Source organism: Engystomops pustulosus, chromosome 7, assembly GCF_040894005.1.
Source record: "Engystomops pustulosus chromosome 7, aEngPut4.maternal, whole genome shotgun sequence".
In the NCBI taxonomy this organism is placed as follows: domain Eukaryota; kingdom Metazoa; phylum Chordata; class Amphibia; order Anura; family Leptodactylidae; genus Engystomops; species Engystomops pustulosus.
The window spans coordinates 17,987,691-18,011,502 of record NC_092417.1 but is presented as its reverse complement, the minus strand read 5'-3'; the positions used below and the strand labels follow the sequence as shown (position 1 = coordinate 18,011,502).

The 23,812-nt window shown below is 46.8% G+C and overlaps 1 protein-coding gene across 1 annotated transcript; it reads left to right on the top strand.

Moving 5' to 3' along the window:
* Window positions 1-230: 230 nt before the first annotated feature.
* Window positions 231-1,166, top strand: LOC140069996 (olfactory receptor 5AP2-like). Its single transcript, XM_072116329.1, has one exon. It carries the CDS (start codon window positions 231-233, stop codon window positions 1,164-1,166), a length of 936 nt encoding a protein of 311 aa, XP_071972430.1.
* Window positions 1,167-23,812: the final 22,646 nt, after the last annotated feature.

Sequence of the window (23,812 nt, the reverse complement as noted above, 5' to 3'; positions counted from 1 at the left end):
ACAACAGATGGTCTACCATCCATAATACTCACCATCTTACTGATCTATCATCCATAATACTCACCAACCTGACAACCTACCATCCATTTGAACCAACCTGAGAGTTTTCCATATATAATACTCAGTTTGTCTCAAATAACTCCATGTATGGACTGAGGATGGACATGATAGAGCTCTAACGATGAAAGTGACGTATTTTCCTCTTATTTAGGTATGTTTTCAGAAGTGTTATGGGACATCTCAACCAAACAACAGTGAAGTCATTCATCCTTCTGGGCCTCTCTAGCATCCCCCATCTTCAGGCAATCTACTTCCTGCTATTCTTGATTATATATACCATCACACTGTCAGGAAATGTCCTACTGATTGCGGTGGTAAGAGTCAACAGCCACCTGCACACTCCTATGTACTTTTTCCTCAGCAATCTCTCAGTAATTGACATCTGTTTCTCCTCCACCATCGTTCCCAAACTACTAGTGAATACATTGTCTCAAGACAAGAGCATTTCCTTCTTAGGATGTGCCTCTCAGATGTATTTCTCCCTGGCATTGGGAGCTACAGAATGTATAACATTGGCAGTGATGGCATACGATAGATATGTGGCCATCTGCAACCCCTTACGATACCAGATTATCATACACAAGAAGCTATGCGTATGCCTGGTTGTCTTTTCTTGGACTGTGAGCTTTCTAAACGCCATCATCCATGCCGCCTTAACCTTCAAGTTGCCCTACTGCAAGTCCCACCATGTCAACCATTTCTTCTGTGAGATGCCACCACTCTTCAAGCTTTCATGTCGAGACACCTTATTTAATGAGGTGGCTGTCTACATCTCAGGGGGAATAATTGCACTTTGCTCCTTTCTCTTAACTTTAGTTTCTTATGTTCGGATCATCACCTCCATCTTGAAGATCCGTTCCTCCCAAGGGAGACACAAGGCGTTCTCCACCTGTGCTTCACACCTAACAGTGGTTTCTCTCTACTATGGAACCATTATGTTCATGTATTTACGTCCCCGACATAGTTACTCGCCAGAAAGAGACCGAGTCATCTCTATACTGTACACAGTGGTGACTCCAATGTTGAATCCTATCATTTATAGTATAAGAAATAAGGATGTCAAAGGAACCCTAAGAAAGAAATTCTCAAGGAATATCAGTCAGTGATCACTACTGTCTGGCCCAATACGAAAGCCACCAGGAGAAATTTTAAGAAGTGGTATGGTCTAAAGTACCTCCTGAAGACGTTGAGAAATTTTCTCTAAGATTGTGACAAAGACTATGGGGCAAAGATTTTTTGCCCATGAATTTGGGCATAAGAAGTTAAGATACAGGTAGAGACAAGTCTATTGATGGGCACCAAATTTCGATATTTATGGTTTAGGTTTTTGAACTATTGGTGGAATCAAAAATAGTCTGAGGAACCTCTTGCATGATCTCCACTCAGAACATGTGACATCCCTAAAATATGACCCCATCCTATCTTTGTATTTGTGAAATTATCCATAGGTTAGGGAATAGATGTCAAAAAGTGAGGTGTCCGCCAAGACTCCCATAACCATCAGAAAGAGGAACCAAGTCCCTATTGGCTGCTCTGTGATGTCAACTTCTGGAATTGGCTTGTCTTGTGAGACATACGGCCGATATACGTCCCCCATACACTTCTATGGGCTCACGGCCCTGTACGGGAGCGGTACGGTGCCGCACATGTGCGGCACCGTACCACTCCGTAGCCTGTAGAAAGACAGGACATATCCTATCTTTCTACGTGATACGGCGCTGTGCGCTGTATATTCCTATGGAGAGGGGCTGCGCTCAACCCCTGCTCCTCCCCACAACACCGATGTATGGCCGCCGTACTACGGTACGGCGGTCATACATTGTGTGAATGTAGCCTAAGGCAGTTTTTTTTATCCCAGGGGGATGTCGGAAGCCACAGATCTAACTACTTGCTGACCACATGGGGAAAGAAGATGGTTAGAAGTACAGATTCCTGGTCCTGCCACCCAGCTGTCCCCCCATTGACATTTCTTATCTGAATGGCTATGCTGTGTACTGTGTTAGATGTGCAGTATAATATGTATATAACAGTGCACCTCCTCCATTTTGCAGTGTGCCAGGTCATCCAAAAGTATGGCCAGCTGGAGGTATGTTTTGGCCTTCCTCTATCTGTGCCTCCAGGGAAGGAAAGTGGATAAGAAGAGGGAGCATTATAACCATGAGAGCGATAATATAGATGAGGATGAGCATAAATCGGGCCCCCTGACACTGTGGGCCCTGTAACAGTTTATATAGCTGCTACCCCTGTACCCTATGATGGTCTGTTAAATTTTTACCCTAGAAAAGCCCCTCTAAGGTCTTTCATAAACTGCTAACCAGGTTTGACATTTGAAGTCGATTTATTTGACAAAGTTGCTTATTTCAGTTCCCTTTAAGCCACAAATGTCAATGATCTATATGCTGGATGACAAAGAAGTGCATAAACAGGAGATTTCAAGTGGAAAACTATGCAAAATCATATTGCACAGATAGATAAGAGATATGACACATACAAAGCTCTGACCCATTACACCTCTCATTTCCAGAATGTAAAGGTTATCTGTGGAACCCAGACAAATTTTTTGCAATGTGGACCCAGTCAGACTCTACCAAGTCCTCGACAGGGTAGAATCAATCCGTCATAGCATCATCCACCCTTGGAGATCCCCCCTTGGCTCTAATCTGTCATATAATGATCCATGGAAGTGCCTTAGGCAAATATGAAAATACTGTAGAGCAGAATTGTACAGTATTCTCTTGAGAGACACATTGGGGCACATTTACCCATCCGGAGGAGTCCCCAAAAGTGCATTGTTTGACGATCCCGCACTGTGCCGCTATTCACTAAGATCGTGCGCCCGATATCCTGCATGTGTTTCTTCCCCGCTCAGGTCCGCTGGAGTTCACCTTCTTCTTCCTGGTGCATGTAAGTGCTTGGGCTTGCGACACAATTTGAAAGTGAAATCCCGCGCTCAGTGCCAATGCACCAAGAGTTCTGGATCGGGGTCAGTCTGTAAAATCCATCAACAGAACCATCCGGAAGTATGGCCAGCTGGAGGTATGTTTTGGCCTTCCTCTATCTGTGCCTCCAGGGAAGGAAAGTGGATAAGAAGAGGGGGCATTATAACCGAGGCCACCCAGACTGCCCACCAAAGTTTATACTGAGAAGGACACACATGTACACAAGAGCCATTTTAGGACTTTTGAAGGTCCTCCAAAGGTCATGAAACCACAGATTGAAATCAGGCAGAAGGGACACATCCTCCATTCCCCAAGAAGCAGATTCTAGCACCAGATGTAGGAAGCGGATTCCAGACTTGTAGGGGCTATAATATTCATACAGCCCAGAGCCCATGGCAGGCTTAATCCACCCCTGACCATGGCTAGTAGTGGCAATTTGCCGGATTGGTTGTTTAGCGTTTGGTCTTGAGAAATGTGGCCAAATTATGCTCCATATTTCATGGACCAAATACAGACATGTGAATAAACCCTAAGGCTGAATTCAGACATGTTTGTGATTCTGGAATGAAGCATGGCTTAACTGAAGAGTAGAGATGAGCGAACCCGAACTTTAGGTTCGATTTCCTCCATTAAAGGGAACCTGTCAGCAGTAAGTGACCTAATAATTCACTACCAGTATGTTGCCAAGCAGCTGAACACCTTCCAGATTATGTTTCTTCCATGACCCAGTGTGGTGGCATTATCCAGAAACTCAACTTCGAAGTGAGATGTAAACTGGTTGTATAAAGTCAAGGAAGCGGAGAATTTAACACTGAAGTCAAGTTCTCTCTTCTTCAAAAAGCCCGTTCCCTGTAATTGATGGTCCTCCATCCAGAGACATCACTAACCAGATCTTCTGAAGTGTGATGCCTGATGTCAATCACAGAGGAGGAGGTGATCAGAGCTTCCCACCTTGACTTCAGTGTTAAACTCCCGCCTCCTTGACTTTATACAACCAATTTACATTTCACTTCAAAGTTGATTTTCTGCCACCACCAAGGGCCATGATAGAAACAAAAACTAGAAGTTGTTACGCTGTTTGATAATATATTGGTAGTGGTTTATTCAGTCAAATGCTGATGACAGGTTCCTTTGAAGCAGCATCCACCTTGATGGGGTTTATGCTTTACTTGGCTTGGCTGTGATTGGCCAGGCGTGTCTATCAGGTGTCCACCTAGCCAATCATGTCCATGCCTAGTTGATAGGGGGTAGGGCATCCTGAATGTCTGCTCTGCACCACCTTATACAACACGTCCGGTTTAGGTGAAGTTTACGAACAGGGGATGTCGAAGCTAAAGTTTGGGTCCACTCATCTCTACTGAAGAGCACTCACTTCATTATAGGGATCTACAATATCATATGTTTAGTTCCACAATTCCCACCACCAGTGACAACCTGAGAAGCCGCACCCCACCGAAGTCACCCTGGGAAAACATTTGGGTAACTAAGTAAGATGTACAGTGTCAGGAGACCTCCCCTTTTCTCAAGCCCCTCTGCAAAAATATGACTCATCTGGTCAGAGCGTTCTCACTTCATAAGTGGAAGTGCTGAAGATTTGGGTTATTTCCTGAGCAGAACAGCAGCGGCGAGAGCTGCCTGACATTACTCCTCACACCTTCTACTACACCCACAGCCAAATGTCCCGGCTCCTCCTGGTGTCCCTGCTCCTCCAGCTCTGCACAGGTAACATCATGGATTCACTGATAATTGTAATCATCCCCCGTACAGATTTCTATTATGCCATTAGCTTCCTTACATAGTAATGACTGCTCTCAGTAGGTGCTCAGTGTCTTTTACTGACTGCGGTCATTTGCTTTATGCTATCTTTTGCTTACTACCAACAAATAGAGATGGCTAATTACTACTACATATTGGGGCAGATTTACTTACCCCGGTCCATTCACGATCCAGCGGCGCGTTCTCTGCGCTGGATTCGGGTCCGGCCGGGATTCATTAAGATAGTTCCTCCGCCGTCCACCAGGTGGCGCTGCTGCGCTGAAAAGCATCGGAACCCACTGGAGTTCATCGAGCCAGGCTGAGTGAAGGTGAGTGCAAGCTCCGCGACAGATTTTTTTTTTTAAATGCGGCGTTTTTTCCCAATCCGTCAGGTTTTCGCTCGGCCACGCCGATGCGCCACAATCCGATCGCGTGCGCCAAAATCCCGGGGCAATTCAGGGGAAATCGGCGCAAATCGGAAATATTCGGGTAACACGCCGGGAAAACGTGAATCGGGCTCTTAGTAAATGACCCCCATTGACTGTTGTAATTTGCTGACCATTATCAACTGATTTCCTTAAGTGACTCTACACATTTACTGACTGATCGCATGTATTTACTGGTCTTGTTAACTATCAGTCCCCGTTTACTGACTGCTTCCTTTCCTGACTGTTTCTACCTACTTACTCCTTTACTATCGGCTCCCATTTTCCTTTACTGACTATTCTCCTCTATTTTACCTCGTAACATTTACTAACTGTTCCTCATTTCTATTTTCCTTACTCACTGTTACCTTTTTCAGACAGTCCCCATAAACTCAGTTCCTATTGACGAATTTCATTCTTTTTACTGACAGTTTCCATTTACTGACTGTTTTCCTGCTTGTTTACATTTTCCCCACTATTTCCCTGTTTCCATTTCTGACTGTTTCTAATATTTACTGACTGTTTCTATCTACTGACTGTTTTCCTGACACTTTCCATTTACTAAATGTTTTTTCGGACTGTTTCCATTCCCTGACTGTTTTCCTTCTTTCTATCTACTGACTGTTTTCGGACTGTTTCCATTCACTGACAGTTTTCCTGGTTGTTTCCATTTTCCCCACTATTTTGCTGTTTCCATTTCTGACTGTTTCTAATATTTACTGACTGTTTTATTGAATCTTTCCAGCTACTGACTGTTTTCCTTCTTTTTATTTACTGACTGTTTTCCTGACACTTTACATTTACTAACTGTTTTTCGGACTGTTTCCATTTACTGACTGTTTCTAGACTGTTTCCATTCACTGACTGTTTTCCTGACACTTTCCATTTACTAAATGGCAGTTTTCAAGACTCATTCCAGTTACTAATTGATTTCAGATTTATATCTGGATTAAGTGAGAACAGATATTTTGTGGACACTTTGATACTTTGGTGCTTCATTTACACAAGAAGAATGAATATGGATCTAATCAGGAAAATGTTCTCTAAAACCTTCCTGTGTGACAATATATTCCATATAAATACATGTAACAGAGCTGTTATCCCAAGGGAAAAAACAGAACCGTCCCATCTGAACAATATATCAGAGCTGAGCTTCTGCTGGATCTATCTAATGGGATATTAGTTCCGCTAATTCGTGTTGATCCTCAGAGATGGGACTCATAGTCCTGGGAAGATGGTAAAGAGAACCTGTTACATTAAACATCCAGTCCTATCTGCAGGCAACATGTTATACAGAAGGAAGAGCTAAGCAGATTGTACACAGTGTCCTATCTGCAGGCAGCATGTTATAGAGCAGGAAGAGCTAAACAGATTGTACATAGTGTCCTATCTGCAGGCAGCATGGTATAGAGCAGGATGAGCTGAGTAGATTGTATGTAGCGTCCTATCTGCAGGCAGCATGTTATAGAGCAGGAGGAGCTAAGCAGATTGTACACAGTGTCCTATCTGCAGGCAGCATGTTATAGAGCAGGAGGAGCTAAGCAGATTGTACACAGTGTCCTATCTGCAGGCAACATGTTATAGAGCAGAAAGAGCTAAGCAGATTGTACATAGTGTCCTATCTGCAGGCAGCATGTTATAGAGCAGGAAGAGCTAAACAGATTGTACATAGTGTCCTATCTGCAGGCAGCATGGTATAGAGCAGGATGAGCTGAGTAGATTGTACGTAGCGTCCTATCTGTAGGCAGCATGTTATAGAGCAGGAGGTGCTGAGCAGCTTGTACTTAGTATCCTATCTGCAGGCAGCATGTTATAGAGCAGGAGGAACTGAGCAGATTCTACATAGTGTCCTATCTGCAGGCAGCATGTTATAGAGCAGGATAAGCTGAGTAGATTGTATGTAGCGTCCTATCTGCAGGCAGCATGTTATAGAGCAGGAGGAGCTAAGCAGATTGTACACAGTGTCCTATCTGCAGGCAGCATGTTATAGAGCAGGAGGAGCTAAGCAGATTGTACACAGTGTCCTATCTGCAGGCAACATGTTATAGAGCAGAAAGAGCTAAGCAGATTGTACATAGTGTCCTATCTGCAGGCAGCATGTTATAGAGCAGGAAGAGCTAAACAGATTGTACATAGTGTCCTATCTGCAGGCAGCATGGTATAGAGCAGGATGAGCTGAGTAGATTGTACGTAGCGTCCTATCTGTAGGCAGCATGTTATAGAGCAGGAGGTGCTGAGCAGCTTGTACTTAGTATCCTATCTGCAGGCAGCATGTTATAGAGCAGGAGGAACTGAGCAGATTCTACATAGTGTCCTATCTGCAGGCAGCATGTTATAGAGCAGGATAAGCTGAGCAGATTCTACATAGTGTCCTATCTGCAGGCAGCATGTTATAAAGCAGGAGGAGCTGAGAAGATTGTACATAGTGTCCTATCTGCAGGCAGCATGTTATAGAGCAGGAGGAGCTGAGCAGATTGTACATAGTGTCCTATCTGCAAGCAGCATGTTATAGAGCAGGAAGAGCTAAACAGATTGTAGATAGTGTCCTATTTGCAGGCAGCATGGTATAGAGCAGGATGAGCTGAGTAGACTGTACATAGTGTCCCATCTGCAGGCAACATGCTTTAGAGCAGGAAGAGCTAAACAGATTGTACATAGTGTCCTATCTGCAGGCAGCATGTTATAGAGCAGGAGGTGCTGAGCACCTTGTACTTAGTACCCTATCTGCAGGCAGCATGTTATAGAGCAGGAGGAGCTGAACAGATTCTACATAGTGTCCTATCTGCAGGCAGCATGTTATACAGCAGGAGGAGCTGAACAGATTCTACATAGTGTCCTATCTGCAGGTAGCATGTTATAGAGCAGGAGGAGCTGAGCAGATTGTACTTAGTGTCCTATCTGCAGGCAGCATGTTATAGAGCAGGATAAGCTGAGCAGATTGTACATAGTGTCCTATGTGCAGGCAGCATGTCATAGAGAAGGAGGAGCTGAGCAGATTGTACATAGTGTCCTATCTGCAGGCAGCATGTTATAGAGCAGGATAAGCTGAGCAGATTGTACATAGTGTCCTATGTGCAGGCAGCATGTTATAGAGCAGGAGTAGCTGAGCAGATTGTACATAGTGTCCTATCTGCATGCAGCATGTTATAGAGAAGGAGGAGCTGAGCAGATTGTACACAGTGTCCTATCTGCAGGCAGCATGTTATAGAGCAGGAAGAGCTAAACAGATTGTACATAGTGTCCTATCTGCAGGCAGCATGGTATAGAGCAGGATGAGCTGAGTAGATTGTATGTAGCGTCCTATCTGCAGGCAGCATGTTATAGAGCAGGAGGAGCTAAGCAGATTGTACACAGTGTCCTATCTGCAGGCAGCATGTTATAGAGCAGGAGGAGCTAAGCAGATTGTACACAGTGTCCTATCTGCAGGCAACATGTTATAGAGCAGAAAGAGCTAAGCAGATTGTACATAGTGTCCTATCTGCAGGCAGCATGTTATAGAGCAGGAAGAGCTAAACAGATTGTACATAGTGTCCTATCTGCAGGCAGCATGGTATAGAGCAGGATGAGCTGAGTAGATTGTACGTAGCGTCCTATCTGTAGGCAGCATGTTATAGAGCAGGAGGTGCTGAGCAGCTTGTACTTAGTATCCTATCTGCAGGCAGCATGTTATAGAGCAGGAGGAACTGAGCAGATTCTACATAGTGTCCTATCTGCAGGCAGCATGTTATAGAGCAGGATAAGCTGAGCAGATTCTACATAGTGTCCTATCTGCAGGCAGCATGTTATAAAGCAGGAGGAGCTGAGAAGATTGTACATAGTGTCCTATCTGCAGGCAGCATGTTATAGAGCAGGAGGAGCTGAGCAGATTGTACATAGTGTCCTATCTGCAAGCAGCATGTTATAGAGCAGGAAGAGCTGAGTAGACTGTACATAGTGTCCCATCTGCAGGCAACATGCTTTAGAGCAGGAAGAGCTAAACAGATTGTAGATAGTGTCCTATTTGCAGGCAGCATGGTATAGAGCAGGATGAGCTGAGTAGACTGTACATAGTGTCCCATCTGCAGGCAACATGCTTTAGAGCAGGAAGAGCTAAACAGATTGTACATAGTGTCCTATCTGCAGGCAGCATGTTATAGAGCAGGAGGTGCTGAGCACCTTGTACTTAGTACCCTATCTGCAGGCAGCATGTTATAGAGCAGGAGGAGCTGAACAGATTCTACATAGTGTCCTATCTGCAGGCAGCATGTTATACAGCAGGAGGAGCTGAACAGATTCTACATAGTGTCCTATCTGCAGGTAGCATGTTATAGAGCAGGAGGAGCTGAGCAGATTGTACTTAGTGTCCTATCTGCAGGCAGCATGTTATAGAGCAGGATAAGCTGAGCAGATTGTACATAGTGTCCTATGTGCAGGCAGCATGTCATAGAGAAGGAGGAGCTGAGCAGATTGTACATAGTGTCCTATCTGCAGGCAGCATGTTATAGAGCAGGATAAGCTGAGCAGATTGTACATAGTGTCCTATGTGCAGGCAGCATGTTATAGAGCAGGAGTAGCTGAGCAGATTGTACATAGTGTCCTATCTGCATGCAGCATGTTATAGAGCAGGAGGAGCTGAGCAGATTGTACATAGTGTCCTATCTGCATGCAGCATGTTATAGAGAAGGAGGAGCTGAGCAGATTGTAAACAGGGTCTGATCTGCATAGAGCAGGAGGATTCCTATTGCTGACAGCTGTCAAAATTAGTCACATCTCACAGGTCTCCATATCATGGAGACCTCCCCTATGTATACATTTATTTTGGGGGAAGTAATAAGAGCATCAATGATAATTAAGGACTGTACTCCTTTGTTTCTGTACTGCTCATACTTGGCTCATGCCGTCACCACCGCGCCGTCCTGTCCACCTTTCAGTTCCATGTCATAGCCACAAACAGGAAGATGATACATGTTATGGCTTGTGAGGCAGCAGTTTGGACTGGGTCATGATATCAGATCCACATCATACGGAGTACATCATAGAGCATAAATTGGTGTTTGTCACCTAGTCCTTGTCCCTCCAGTCCTGGAGCTTTGTGCCAGTTCCATAGCCAGGGATCTGCTCATCCACTGATAGGGGGAGCTTTGTTAACTACTTTATGATGGGGCAGATTTATCACGCTGTCTGAAAGTCAGAATGTTTCTAGTTGCCCATGGCAACCAATCAGAGCTCAGCTTTCATTTTACCAGCGCTCATTAATATTTTAAAAGTGAGCTGTGATTGGTTGCCATGGGCAAAGCTTCTTTTTTTGTGTGATGAGCTGTAATTTTCATTGGTATGATGTGAATTCACTGTTTTTTAATTTTTTTTAGGGGGTGGAGAGAGGGGTAGCATCAGGGACACAGTCACCTGTTACAAAACAGGACCTACCACTTAAAAATAATGGGGGGAATTCATCATTCTGATTTGCCTTTGACTTGGTTGTCTATGTTTTATTCCATTTCGGTTTTATCTGAATTTATCAAGTGAGTCCATGTATGTTGTTGTATCTGTTTTTTGTGTTTTTTTGGGTTTGTCTCTGAATATTGGGGTTTTTTTTTGCATTCGTCACAAAATGTTTTTGGCACACATGGCCCTCTAAGGAGCAATTGGTCTCGATAAATTTGGTAGTGGTTTTTCTCCTATTTCTATGCCAGGGGGTGAATGTTACACCAAAACATGCGCCTAAATGAAAATCTGTGCCATATCGCAAATCATGAATTCGGTTCAGTATCAAAACTAGTCTAAGCAAATAATGAATTCGGCGAATTTTAAAGTGACTTTGAGCTGTCCTATGTTCTATGTGCAATGGAAAGTCGCAAAACTGCACTTGTAGAACAACTGCACCCAAATAACGGCAAACATAGACAAGAAGGACAATGATGAATTTCCCCCAATATCTCTGATATCAGCATGTGTGTGAGACACTGGGGCAGATTTACTTACCCGGTCCATTCGCGATCCAGCGGCGCGTTCTCTGCGGTGGATTCGGGACCGGCCGGGATTCACTAAGGTAGTTCCTCCGACGTCCACCAGGTGGTGCTGCTGCGCTGAAGTTTCCCGGAATGCACTGATCTTCACCAAGCCAGACCGAGTGAAGGTAAGAGCGAGTCCCGCAACACTTTTTTTTTAAAATGTGGCGGTTTTTCCGAATCCGTCGGGTTATCTTAATAGATAAAAAGGTTGTAAGCAGCCAAACGCATGCTAAAAACCGACCAAAACGCCATGTCGTGGCATCACCCTTACTAAAAAATAACCTAATCAGTTACTATTGCAATGGGGCGGAGAGGGTGCAGTTCTATAACTTGCCCCAGGCAGCAGAGATTTCAGGTTCACCCCTTCTGTCTCCTTAACATTAGGGTCTAAAAGTGACAGCTGGGTGCTGTCACTTCCAAAATTCAGCACAGTCCTCAGGAACCTCCCCCCACACCTTCACTACAACATTTATTTGCTCACAATCCCAGAATCCTCAGGAGGCTCCTGCTAAAAATGGAGGTCTCCCAAAGGTTATGGGTTCTTTGTGTTATAGTAAGGTTTACAAAAAGGAGCAGGTCTGGCATTTGAGCACCCACAATACAAAATGGGGTGTGTTTTGGGTAAGGGGGTCAGGGCTGTCTGAAAAAAATGGCAGTGCATCTTATTACTTCATGTTTATCCCGTTTGTTTTGCAGTGAGTGGAGAAGAAGCAGAGAGCACAGCGGACAGTGTAACAACAAGCTCATACTTTGACTTTCTAGGTAACGGCAATTTCCTTCTCTAAGACCTGACACTAAAATATAAGCACCCAATGAGGCGAGGGGAAGCTCGTATCTGAGCAGAATGGCATCTTTCACCTCAAGTCAATGGAAATGTAATAGTTACAGCAGATATATAATCCCTATGTGGAGAGCTCCCTCTAGTGGTGACTGTTTGAGAAGAAAAAATGAACAATTCTGGAGCAACTTCTATAGTGCTGCAGCTACACAGTCCTATAAATAATAGAATATGACCACATTGACTGATAAAATAAGGACACCCAGAGGAAATTTATCATCACCTAGACACAGATGCCATCTTTGAAGCAGAGCCGTAAGGACACCCAACGTACAGATGACCCCTAGTTACAGACGGGCCCCTCTGCCCACTGTGACCTCTGGTGACCTCTCTGGATGTTACTATAGGCCCAGACTGAAATAATCAGCTGTAAGGTGTCTATACTGAAGCTTTATTGATAATCCTTGGTCCCTGTACAGCAAAAAATTTAGAAACTCCAGTTGTCACTGGGACAAAATATGTGTGGAGTTACAATTAAATACAAACTGAAGGAACCTGTTCTTTACGTACGCAAAGTCTTGAGATGTTTCCCTACACACTTAAATGACCCTGGAGTATAAAGGAGGAACATAGGAGACCATCCCGGAACTCACATTAGCCAGACTTTTTTTTATCTTTTCTTTCATTTTGCTTTCAGATTATTCCGAATTTGAAGTGATTTACCACGGTGATGATGTAAGTGATGTGTTTTTTCTATTTGCTATCCAAAGACATTTTTTGGATTTATCAAGAGGTGGATAATCACATGGGTCTGGTGGTTATCGATCCCTCATAATGTTTCCCCCTTAGGTAAAGTGTTCATAGTGACAATTATAAGGGATTTCCAGGCACAGAGCGCCATTCTCTGTGCACCCGACAAAACCACTCAACCTAAAAAATGCACTTACCACTAAATGCTGGGTGCTGTCTCTTACCCTCTACTACCGGCCCCCATCTCTCGCTCAATTTTGGTCTCTGAGATTCAAAATATTACAATATCTAGATGTCCCATGTGTAAGGGGCCGCCATAAAACAGGTTCCCACAATCAACAAATTTGAAATCAAGGGGAAGATCCTTACGAACATGACCATTACCAACCTCCCCACCCTTCCCAAAAAGCCTCGAATCGTAAACATATTACTAAGGGATCATGAAGATAACGAATAGAGATGAGCGAACACTAAAATGCTCGGGTACTCGTTATTCGAGACGAACTTTTCCCGATGCTCGAGTGCTCGTCTCGAATAACGAACCCCATTGAAGTCAATGGGAGACTCGAGCATTTTTCAAGGGGACCAAGGCTCTGCACAGGGAAGCTTGGCCAAACACCTGGGAACCTCAGAAAAGGATGGAAACACCACGGAAATGGACAGGAAACAGCAGGGGCAGCATGCATGGATGCCTCTGAGGCTGCTTAAACGCACCATTATGCCAAAATTATGGGCAACAGCATGGCCATGACAGAGTGACAGAATGAAGCTAGATAGCATCTAAAACATGCAATAATTGACCCTGACACTATAGGGGACGGCATGCAGAGGCAGCGGCAGCAGGCTAGAGAGTGTCATGGCGACATACCCTAAATGGACTCAGGCTTCAAACCAATGGGTGGCAGAGAGGAACCAAAGGAGGTGAGCAAGAAGTGCTCAAATAATATCGGTACATGATAAAAGTTTGCCAGTATATTTTGTGGATTACACAGCAGGGTGGCGACAAAGTTAACATGGAAGCCATGAAAACAACCCAAAATTCTGCCTGACACAGCTCGTTTGATAAGGGGACCATGTATGGAGGCAGTGAACTAGTAGTAGATTAAAGGTGCTGCAGTTAAAACTATGTTAGTTGGATCTTGGCATGGAGCTGGCGCTCCGCTGCCAGACGAGCTTTCGCCAATCCAAGCCCCTGTCTCTAGGCTACTCCCCAAACAGCACTTTTGTATAAGATCAAGTGTAGTAGCGTTCTTATAAGTTTAGGATATGCCGGGTGAGGGGAATGTAAACAGATGCGCAAGAAGCGCATGATGCGCATGGAGCTGGCGCTCCGCTGCCAGGCGAGCTTTCGCAAATCCAAGCCCCTGTCTCTAGGCTACTCCCCAAACAGCACTTTTGTATAAGATCAAGTGTAGTAGCGTTCTTATAAGTTTAGGATATGGCGGGTGAGGGGAATGTAAACAGATGCGCAAGAAGCGCTGAAATAATATCCCTAAATGGTAAAAGTTTGCAAGTATATTTTGTGGATTACACAGCAGGGTGGCGACAAAGTTAACAACTTTGATGTGGAATCCATGAAAACAACCCAAATTTCTGCCTGACACACCTCGTTTGATAAAGGGACGATGTATGGAGGCAGCTATATGGACGACTTTTGGAGGTAGCAATGGAGACAACGTGTGGAGGCTGCTATGGAGACAATTTAATTTGGATAGTGCCTGTATGTGGCAGTCCCAAACATTTTTCAAACCAGAGGAGCAGGTAGGTGGCCCTCCAGTAAAATGGGATAGATTGAGTGCCTGTATGTGGCAGTCCCAAAAATTGTTCAAACCAGAGGAGCAGGTAGGTGGCCCTCCAGTAAAATGGAATAGATTGAGTGCCTGTATGTGGCAGTCCCAAAAATTGTTCAAACCAGAGGAGCAGGTAGGTGGCCCTGCAGTAAAATGGAATAGATTGAGTGCCTGTATGTGGCAGTCCCAAAAATGTTTCAAACCAGAGGAGCAGGTAGGTGGCCCTCCAGTAAAATGGGATAGATTGAGTGCCTGTATGTGGCAGTCCCAAAAATGTTTCAAACCAGAGGAGCAGGTAGGTGGCCCTCCAGTAAAATGGAATAGATTGAGTGCCTGTATGTGGCAGTCCCAAAAATTGTTCAAACCAGAGGAGCAGGTAGGTGGCCCTGCAGTAAAATGGAATAGATTGAGTGCCTGTATGTGGCAGTCCCAAAAATGTTTCAAACCAGAGGAGCAGGTAGGTGGCCCTCCAGTAAAATGGAATAGATTGAGTGCCTGTATGTGGCAGTCCCAAAAATTCTTCAAACCAGAGGAGCAGGTAGGTGGCCCTGCAGTAAAATGGAATAGATTGAGTGCCTGTATGTGGCAGTCCCAAAAATGTTTCAAACCAGAGGAGCAGGTAGGTGGCCCTCCAGTAAAATGGGATAGATTGAGTGCCTGTATGTGGCAGTCCCAAAAATGTTTCAAACCAGAGGAGCAGGTAGGTGGCCCTCCAGTAAAATGGAATAGATTGAGTGCCTGTATGTGGCAGTCCCAAAAATTGTTCAAACCAGAGGAGCAGGTAGGTGGCCCTGCAGTAAAATGGAATAGATTGAGTGCCTGTATGTGGCAGTCCCAAAAATGTTTCAAACCAGAGGAGCAGGTAGGTGGCCCTCCAGTAAAATGGAATAGATTGAGTGCCTGTATGTGGCAGTCCCAAAAATTCTTCAAACCAGAGGAGCAGGTAGGTGGCCCTGCAGTAAAATGGAATAGATTGAGTGCCTGTATGTGGCAGTCCCAAAAATGTTTCAAACCAGAGGAGCAGGTAGGTGGCCCTCCAGTAAAATGGAATAGATTGAGTGCCTGTATGTGGCAGTCCCAAAAATTCTTCAAACCAGAGGAGCAGGTAGGTGGCCCTCCAGTAAAATGGAATAGATTGAGTGCCTGTATGTGGCAGTCCCAAAAATTGTTCAAACCAGAGGACCGGGTAGGTGGCCCTCCAGAAAAATGGAATAGATTGAGTGCCTGTATGTGGCACTCACAAAAATTGTTTCAAACAGAGGACCGGGTAGGTGGCCCTCCAGAAAAATTAAATGCATGAAGTATAGCAAGAGCCAGTGGGCCCTGTCAAAAAATAGCCATTTTCCTCTGCTTTACTGTACAAAGAGGAGGAGAAGGAGGAAAATGAGGAGGAGGAGGAGGAGTGGATCAATTATTCAGGTTGAGCTTCCTTCACCTGGTGGAGATTGGAAATTCTGAGAAATCCAGCCTTTATTCATTTTAATAAGCGTCAGCCTGTCAGCGCTGTCAGTCGACAGGCGTGTACGCTTATCGGTGATGATGCCACCAGCTGCACTGAAAACCCGCTCGGACAAGACGCTAGCGGCAGGGCAGGCAAGAACCTCCAAGGCGTACAGCGCCAGTTCGTGCCACATGTCCAGCTTTGAAACCCAGTAGTTGTAGGGAGCTGTGTGATCATTTAGGACGATGGTATGGTCAGCTACGTACTCCCTCACCATCTTTCTGTAAAGATCAGCCCTACTCTGCCGAGACTGGGGACAGGTGACAGTGTCTTGCTGGGGTGACATAAAGCTGGCAAAAGCCTTGTAAAGCGTACCCTTGCCAGTGCTGGACAAGCTGCCTGCTCGCCTACTCTCCCTCGCTACTTGTCCCGCAGAACTACGCACTCTGCCGCTAGCGCTGTCAGAAGGGAAATACTGTTTCAGCTTGTGCACCAGGGCCTGCTGGTATTCATGCATTCTCACACTCCTTTCCTCTGCAGGGATGAGAGTGGCAAGATTTTGCTTGTACCGTGGGTCCAGGAGAGTGAACACCCAGTAATCGGTGCTGGAATAAATTCTTTGAACGCGAGGGTCACGGGATAGGCAGCCTAGCATGAAATCTGCCATATGCGCCAGAGTACCAACGCGTAAGAATTCACTCCCCTCACTGGCCTGACTGTCCATTTCCTCCTCCTCCAACTCCTCCAACTCCTCTTCTTCTGCCCATACACGCTGAACAGTGAAGGACTCAACAATGGTCCCCTCTTGTGTCTCGCCAACATTCTCCTCCTCTTCCTCCTCATCCTCCTCCACCTCCACCTCCTCCGATATGCGCTGAGAAACAGACCTCAGGGTGCTTTGGCTATCAACAAGGGAATATTCTTCCCCCGTCTCTTGTGACGAGCGCAAAGCTTCCGACTTCATGCTGACCAGAGAGTTTTTCAACAGGCCAAGCAGCGGGATGGTGAGGCTGATGATGGCGGCATCGCCACTGACCATCTGTGTTGACTCCTCAAAGTTACTCAGCACCTGACAGATATCAGACATCCACGTCCACTCCTCATTGTAGACTTGAGGAAGCTGACTGACCTGACTACCAGTTCTGGTGGAAGTTGACATCTGGCAGTCTACAATCGCTCTGCGCTGCTGGTAAACTCTGGATAACATGGTCAGTGTTGAATTCCACCTCGTGGGCACGTCGCACAACAGTCGGTGAGCGGGCAGTTGGAGGCGGCGCTGCGCTGCCCTGAGAGTGGCAGCATCTGGGCTGGACTTCCTGAAATGCGCACAGATGCGGCGCACCTTCGTGAGCAAATCAGACAGATTGGGGTATGTCTTGAGGAAACGCTGCACTATCAGATTTAACACATGGGCCAGGCATGGCACATGTGTCAGTCTGCCGAGTTGCAGAGCCGCCACCAGGTTACGGCCGTTGTCACACACAACCATTCCCGGCTTGAGGTTCAGCGGTGCCAGCCACAGATCAGTCTGCGCCGTGATGCCCTGTAATAGCTCTTGGGCGGTGTGCCTTTTGTCGCCTAGGCTCAGCAGTTTGAGCACCGCCTGCTGTCGCTTAGCGACGGCACTGCTGCTGTGCCTAGAGCTACCGACTGATGGCGCCGTGCCCACGGATGGTAGTTCGGAGGAGGAGGTGGAGGAGGGGTGGGAGGAGGAGGAGGCATAGTAGGCCTGAAACACCTGGACCGAGGTAGGCCCCGCAATCCTCGGCGTCGGCAGTATATGAGCAGCCCCAGGGTCAGTCTCGGTCCCAGCCTCCACCAAGTTAACCCAATGTGCCGTCAGCGATATATAGTGGCCCTGCCCGGCAGCACTCGTCCACGTGTCCGTGGTCAGGTGGACCTTGTCAGAAACGGCGTTGGTCAGGGCACGGATGATGTTGTCTGACACGTGCTGGTGCAGGGCTGGGACGGCACATCGGGAAAAGTAGTGGCGGCTGGGGACCGAATACCGAGGGGCGGCCGCCGCCATGAGGTTGCGAAAGGCCTCGGTCTCTACTAGCCTATAGGGCAGCATCTCCAGGCTAAGCAATCTGGAGATGTGCACATTAAGGGCTTGGGCGTGCGGGTGGGTTGCACTATATTTGCGTTTCCGCTCCAGCGTCTGGGGTATGGAGAGCTGAACGCTGGTGGATGCTGTGGAGGATCGTGGAGGCGACGATGGGGTTTTTGGGCCAGGGTCCTGGGCAGGGGGCTGACTAGCAGCTGACACAGGGGAAGGAGCAGTGGTGTGCACGGCCGGAGGTGAACGGGCTTGTTGCCACTGAGTGGGGTGCTTAGCATTCATATGCCTGCGCATACTGGTGGTAGTTAAGCTAGTAGTGGTGGAACCCCTGCTGAGCCTGGTTTGGCAAATGTTGCACACCACAGTCCGTCGGTCATCCGGTGTTTCCTTAAAGAACCTCCACACTTCTGAAGATCTAGCCCTCGCCGCAAGAGCCCTCACCACGGGAGCTTCACTAGTTGACAGTGGCGCTGATGCACCAGCTCTGGCCCTGCCTCTCCGTCTGGCCCCACCACTGCCTCTTCCAACCTGTTCAGGTCGAGGACTCTCCTCCGTCTCAGAAGCACTGTGTTCACCCGGCCTCTCAACCCAGCTTGGGTCTGTCACCTCATCATCCTCCGATCCCTCAGTCTGCTCCCCCCTCGGACTTCCTGCCCTGACAACAACTTCCCCACTGTCTGACAACCGTGTCTCCTCATCGTCGGACACCTCTTTACACACTTCCACTACGTCAAGAAGGTCATCATCACCCACAGACTGTGACTGGTGGAAAACCTGGGCATCGGAAAATTGCTCAGCAGCAACCGGACAAGTGGTTTGTGACTGTGGGAAGGGTCCAGAAAACAGTTCCTCAGAGTATGCCGGTTCAAATGGCAAATTTTCCTGGGAGGGGGCAGACTGGGGGGGAGGAGGCTGAGGTGCAGGAGCTGGAGGAGTGGGGATTTCGGTGACATGGGTGGACTGCGTGGAAGACTGACTGGTGGTGGACAAATTGCTCGAAGCATTGTCAGCAATCCACGACATCACCTGTTCGCACTGTTCTGGCCTCAACAGTGCTCTACCACGAGTCCCAGTAACTTCAGACATGAACCTAGGGAGTGTAGCTCTGCGGCGTTCCCCTGCTCCCTCATCAGCAGGTGGTGTCTCACCCCGCCCAGGACCACGGCCTCTGACCCCTGCAGTAGTTGGACGCCCACGTCCCCGCCCTCGTCCTCTACCCCTAGCCCTGGGGTTAAACATTTTTAAAATGAGAGTTATAACTTTTTTTTTTTTTTTACTTTTTTTTTTTTTTTTTGTGTGTTTTTTTGTGTTTTTTGTTTTTTTTTGTGTTTTTTGTTTTTTTTTGAGTTTTTAGAACCAAACAATCCTATCCTATTGCTATGGCTATTTTCTAGCCAAGTATCAAAGGAAGCACACTACTATGCCAGATGAGATGACACTGAGTTATTGCCTAATAGAAATCCAACCCCTACTGAATTTTGCCACTTCAGCCTTTGCTATGGATATGTGCGCCACTAAGCGCAGAACACAGCGGTCGCAAGTCTCACTACAAATTGCTCAGAATTGGCAAGTACATGCACTGCAGAAACTACAGCCACCAGCAGATCAACCAGAAATCAAATATATAGAACGCTACTGTAGGCTTCAAGAAGCTATTTGTATTCTCCTATGGCTATTTTCTAGCCAAGTATCAAAGGAAGCACACTACTATGCCAGATGAGATGACACTGAGTTATTGCCTAATAGAAATCCAACCCCTACTGAATTTTGCCACTTCAGCCTTTGCTATGGATATGTGCGCCACTAAGCGCAGAACACAGCGGTCGCAAGTCTCACTACAAATTGCTCAGAATTGGCAAGTACATGCACTGCAGAAACTACAGCCACCAGCAGATCAACCAGAAATCAAATATATAGAACGCTACTGTAGGCTTCAAGAAGCTATTTGTATTCTCCTATGGCTATTTTCTAGCCAAGTATCAAAGGAAGCACACTACTATGCCAGATGAGATGACACTGAGTTATTGCCTAATAGAAATCCAACCCCTACTGAATTTTGCCACTTCAGCCTTTGCTATGGATATGTGCGCCACTAAGCGCAGAACACAGCGGTCGCAAGTCTCACTACAAATTGCTCAGAATTGGCAAGTACATGCACTGCAGAAACTACAGCCACCAGCAGATCAACCAGAAATCAAATATATAGAACGCTACTGTAGGCTTCAAGAAGCTATTTGTATTCTCCTATGGCTATTTTCTAGCCAAGTATCAAAGGAAGCACACTACTATGCCAGATGAGATGACACTGAGTTATTGCCTAATAGAAATCCAACCCCTACTGAATTTTCCCACTTCAGCCTTTGCTATGGATATGTGCGCCACTAAGCGCAGAACACAGCGGTCGCAAGTCTCACTACAAATTGCTCAGAATTGGCAAGTACATGCACTGCAGAAACTACAGCCACCAGCAGATCAACCAGAAATCAAATATATAGAACGCTACTGTAGGCTTCAAGAAGCTATTTGTATTCTCCTATGGCTATTTTCTAGCCAAGTATCAAAGGAAGCACACTACTATGCCAGATGAGATGACACTGAGTTATTGCCTAATAGAAATCCAACCCCTACTGAATTTTCCCACTTCAGCCTTTGCTATGGATATGTGCGCCACTAAGCGCAGAACACAGCGGTCGCAAGTCTCACTACAAATTGCTCAGAATTGGCAAGTACATGCACTGCAGAAACTACAGCCACCAGCAGATCAACCAGAAATCAAATATATAGAACGCTACTGTAGGCTTCAAGAAGCTATTTGTATTCTCCTATGGCTATTTTCTAGCCAAGTATCAAAGGAAGCACACTACTATGCCAGATGAGATGACACTGAGTTATTGCCTAATAGAAATCCAACCCCTACTGAATTTTCCCACTTCGGTCTTTGCTATGGATATGTGTGCCACTAAGAGCTAAACACAACGGTAGCAAGTCCCCCTGCTAATTCCTCACAAAATGGTAAAAGATGCAAATTAAAATAAAAAAAGTAGAACGTTATTGTAGCCCTAAGAAGGGCTGTTGGGTTCTTGGAGAATCACTCCTGCCTAACAGTAAGCTAATAGAACACCCTAACGCTTTCCCTGACCAGCAGCAGCTCTCTCCCTAGCGGCATCCAGAGACAGAATGATCCGAGCAGCGCGGCCAGCGGCTAGTCTATCCCAGGGTCACCTGATCTGGCCAGCCAACCACTGCTATCGACGTGTAAGGGTACCACGTCATGCTGGGTGGAGTGCAGAGTCTCCTGGCTTGTGATTGGCTCTGTTTCTGGCCGCCAAAAAGCAAAACGGCGGGAGCTGCCATTTTCTCGAGCGGGCAAAGTATTCGTCCGAGCAACGAGCAGTTTCGAGTACCCTAATGCTCGACCGAGCATCAAGCTCGGACGAGCATGTTCGCTCATCTCTAATAACGAACCTTATGTTTTCTTTTTCCTAGCAGGTATATGATGGAGAAACGGTAAGTGATATAACTGAAATATCATCATATAATTACTTGATGACATTTATAATATAATATTATTTAAATACTTGAAGGGGAACACCAACCACATGCCCCTCCTAGTATGTTCTGTAGATCCAGGTATATGAGGGATTACATATTGGGGGAAAAGAAAATCTCCAAAAGCAGTTCAGATGTAAGGTGCCTACTGTGAGATGTGCTACAGTGATCTCACCTACCTCCACCACCACTTCCACTACCTCCACTGCCACCACCTCCACTACCTCCACCACCCCCACCTTCACTACCTCCACCTCTACCACTACCTCCACCACCCCCACTACCTCCACCACCACCACCTTCACTACCTTCACCTCTGCCACCACCTCCACTATCTCCACCACCCCCACTACCAACACCACCACCTTCACTACCTCCACCTCTACCACCATTACTACCACCTCCACTACTTCCACCACCACACCACCTTCACCTCTACCACCACTGCTACCACCTCCACTACCTCCACCCCCTACTACTTCCCCCACCACCTTCACTACCATTCACAACCACTTCCATCTCCACCTCACTTTCAGACTTCATTTATATCACTGGTTTACTTTTAAGGACCTCAGTAGACACCATGGCCAGGAGGAGTAATCGCAAGCTATGCAGCATCAATAGATACACTTCTACTTACAAGACAATGGATTCATTAGGGCCTCCTCAGGGAGAAAAACCTATTGGGAGGGTAACCCTATCACCACCTACAGTAACACCACCACCTCCACCATCACTACCTCCACCTCTACCACCTCCATCTCTACCACCAGTACCACCACCTCCACTACCCCCACCTTCACTACCTCCACCTCTACCACTACCTCCACCACCCCCACTACCTCCACCACCCCCACTACTTCCACCACCACCACCTTCACTACCTTCACCTCTGCCACCACCTCCACTATCTCCACCACCCCCACTACCAACACCACCACCTTCACTACCTCCACCTCTACCACCATTACTACCACCTCCACTACTTCCACCACCACCTTCACCTCTACCACCACCTCCACTACCTCCACCCCCTACTACTTCCCCCACCACCTTCACTACCATTCACAACCACTTCCATCTCCACCTCACTTTCAGACTTCATTTATATCACTGGTTTACTTTTAAGGACCTCAGTAGACACCATGGCCAGGAGGAGTAATCGCAAGCTATGCAGCATCAATAGATACACTTCTACTTACAAGACAATGGATTCATTAGGGCCTCCTCAGGGAGAAAAACCTATTGGGAGGGTAACCCTATCACCACCTACAGTAACACCACCACCTCCACCATCACTACCTCCACCTCTACCACCTCCATCTCTACCACCAGTGCCACCACCTCCACCACCCACACTACTTGCACCACCACCACCTTCAGTACCTCCACCTCTACCACCACTGCCACCACCTCCACTATCTCCACCACCCCCACTACCAACACCACCACCTCCACTACCTCCACCACCCCCACTACTTCCACCACCACCACCTTGACTACCTTTACCTCTGCCACCACCTCCACTATCTCCACCACCCCCACTACCAACACCACCACCTTCACTACCTCCACCTCTACCACCATTACTACCACCTCCACTACTTCCACCACCACACCACCTTCACCTCTACCACCACTGCTACCACCTCCACTACCTCCACCCCCTACTACTTCCCCCACCACCTTCACTACCATTCACAACCACTTCCATCTCCACCTCACTTTCAGACTTCATTTATATCACTGGTTTACTTTTAAGGACCTCAGTAGACACCATGGCCAGGAGGAGTAATCGCAAGCTATGCAGCATTAATAGATACACTTCTACTTACAAGACAATGGATTCATTAGGGCCTCCTCAGGGAGAAAAACCTATTGGGAGGGTAACCCTATCACCACCTACAGTAACACCACCACCTCCACCATCACTACCTCCACCTCTACCACCTCCATCTCTACCACCAGTGCCACCACCATCACTACCCCCACCTTCACTACCTCCACCTCTACCACTACCTCCACCACCCCCACTACCTCCACCACCCCCACTACTTCCACCACCACCACCTTCACTACCTTCACCTCTGCCACCACCTCCACTATCTCCACCACCCCCACTACCAACACCACCACCTTCACTACCTCCACCTCTACCACCATTACTACCACCTCCACTACTTCCACCACCACCTTCACCTCTACCACCACCTCCACTACCTCCACCCCCTACTACTTCCCCCACCACCTTCACTACCATTCACAACCACTTC

Coding starts and splice junctions, on each gene's coding strand:
- LOC140069996 (XM_072116329.1), top strand. CDS start 231: ATGGGACATCTCAACCAAACAACAGTGAAGTCATTCATCCTTCTGGGC.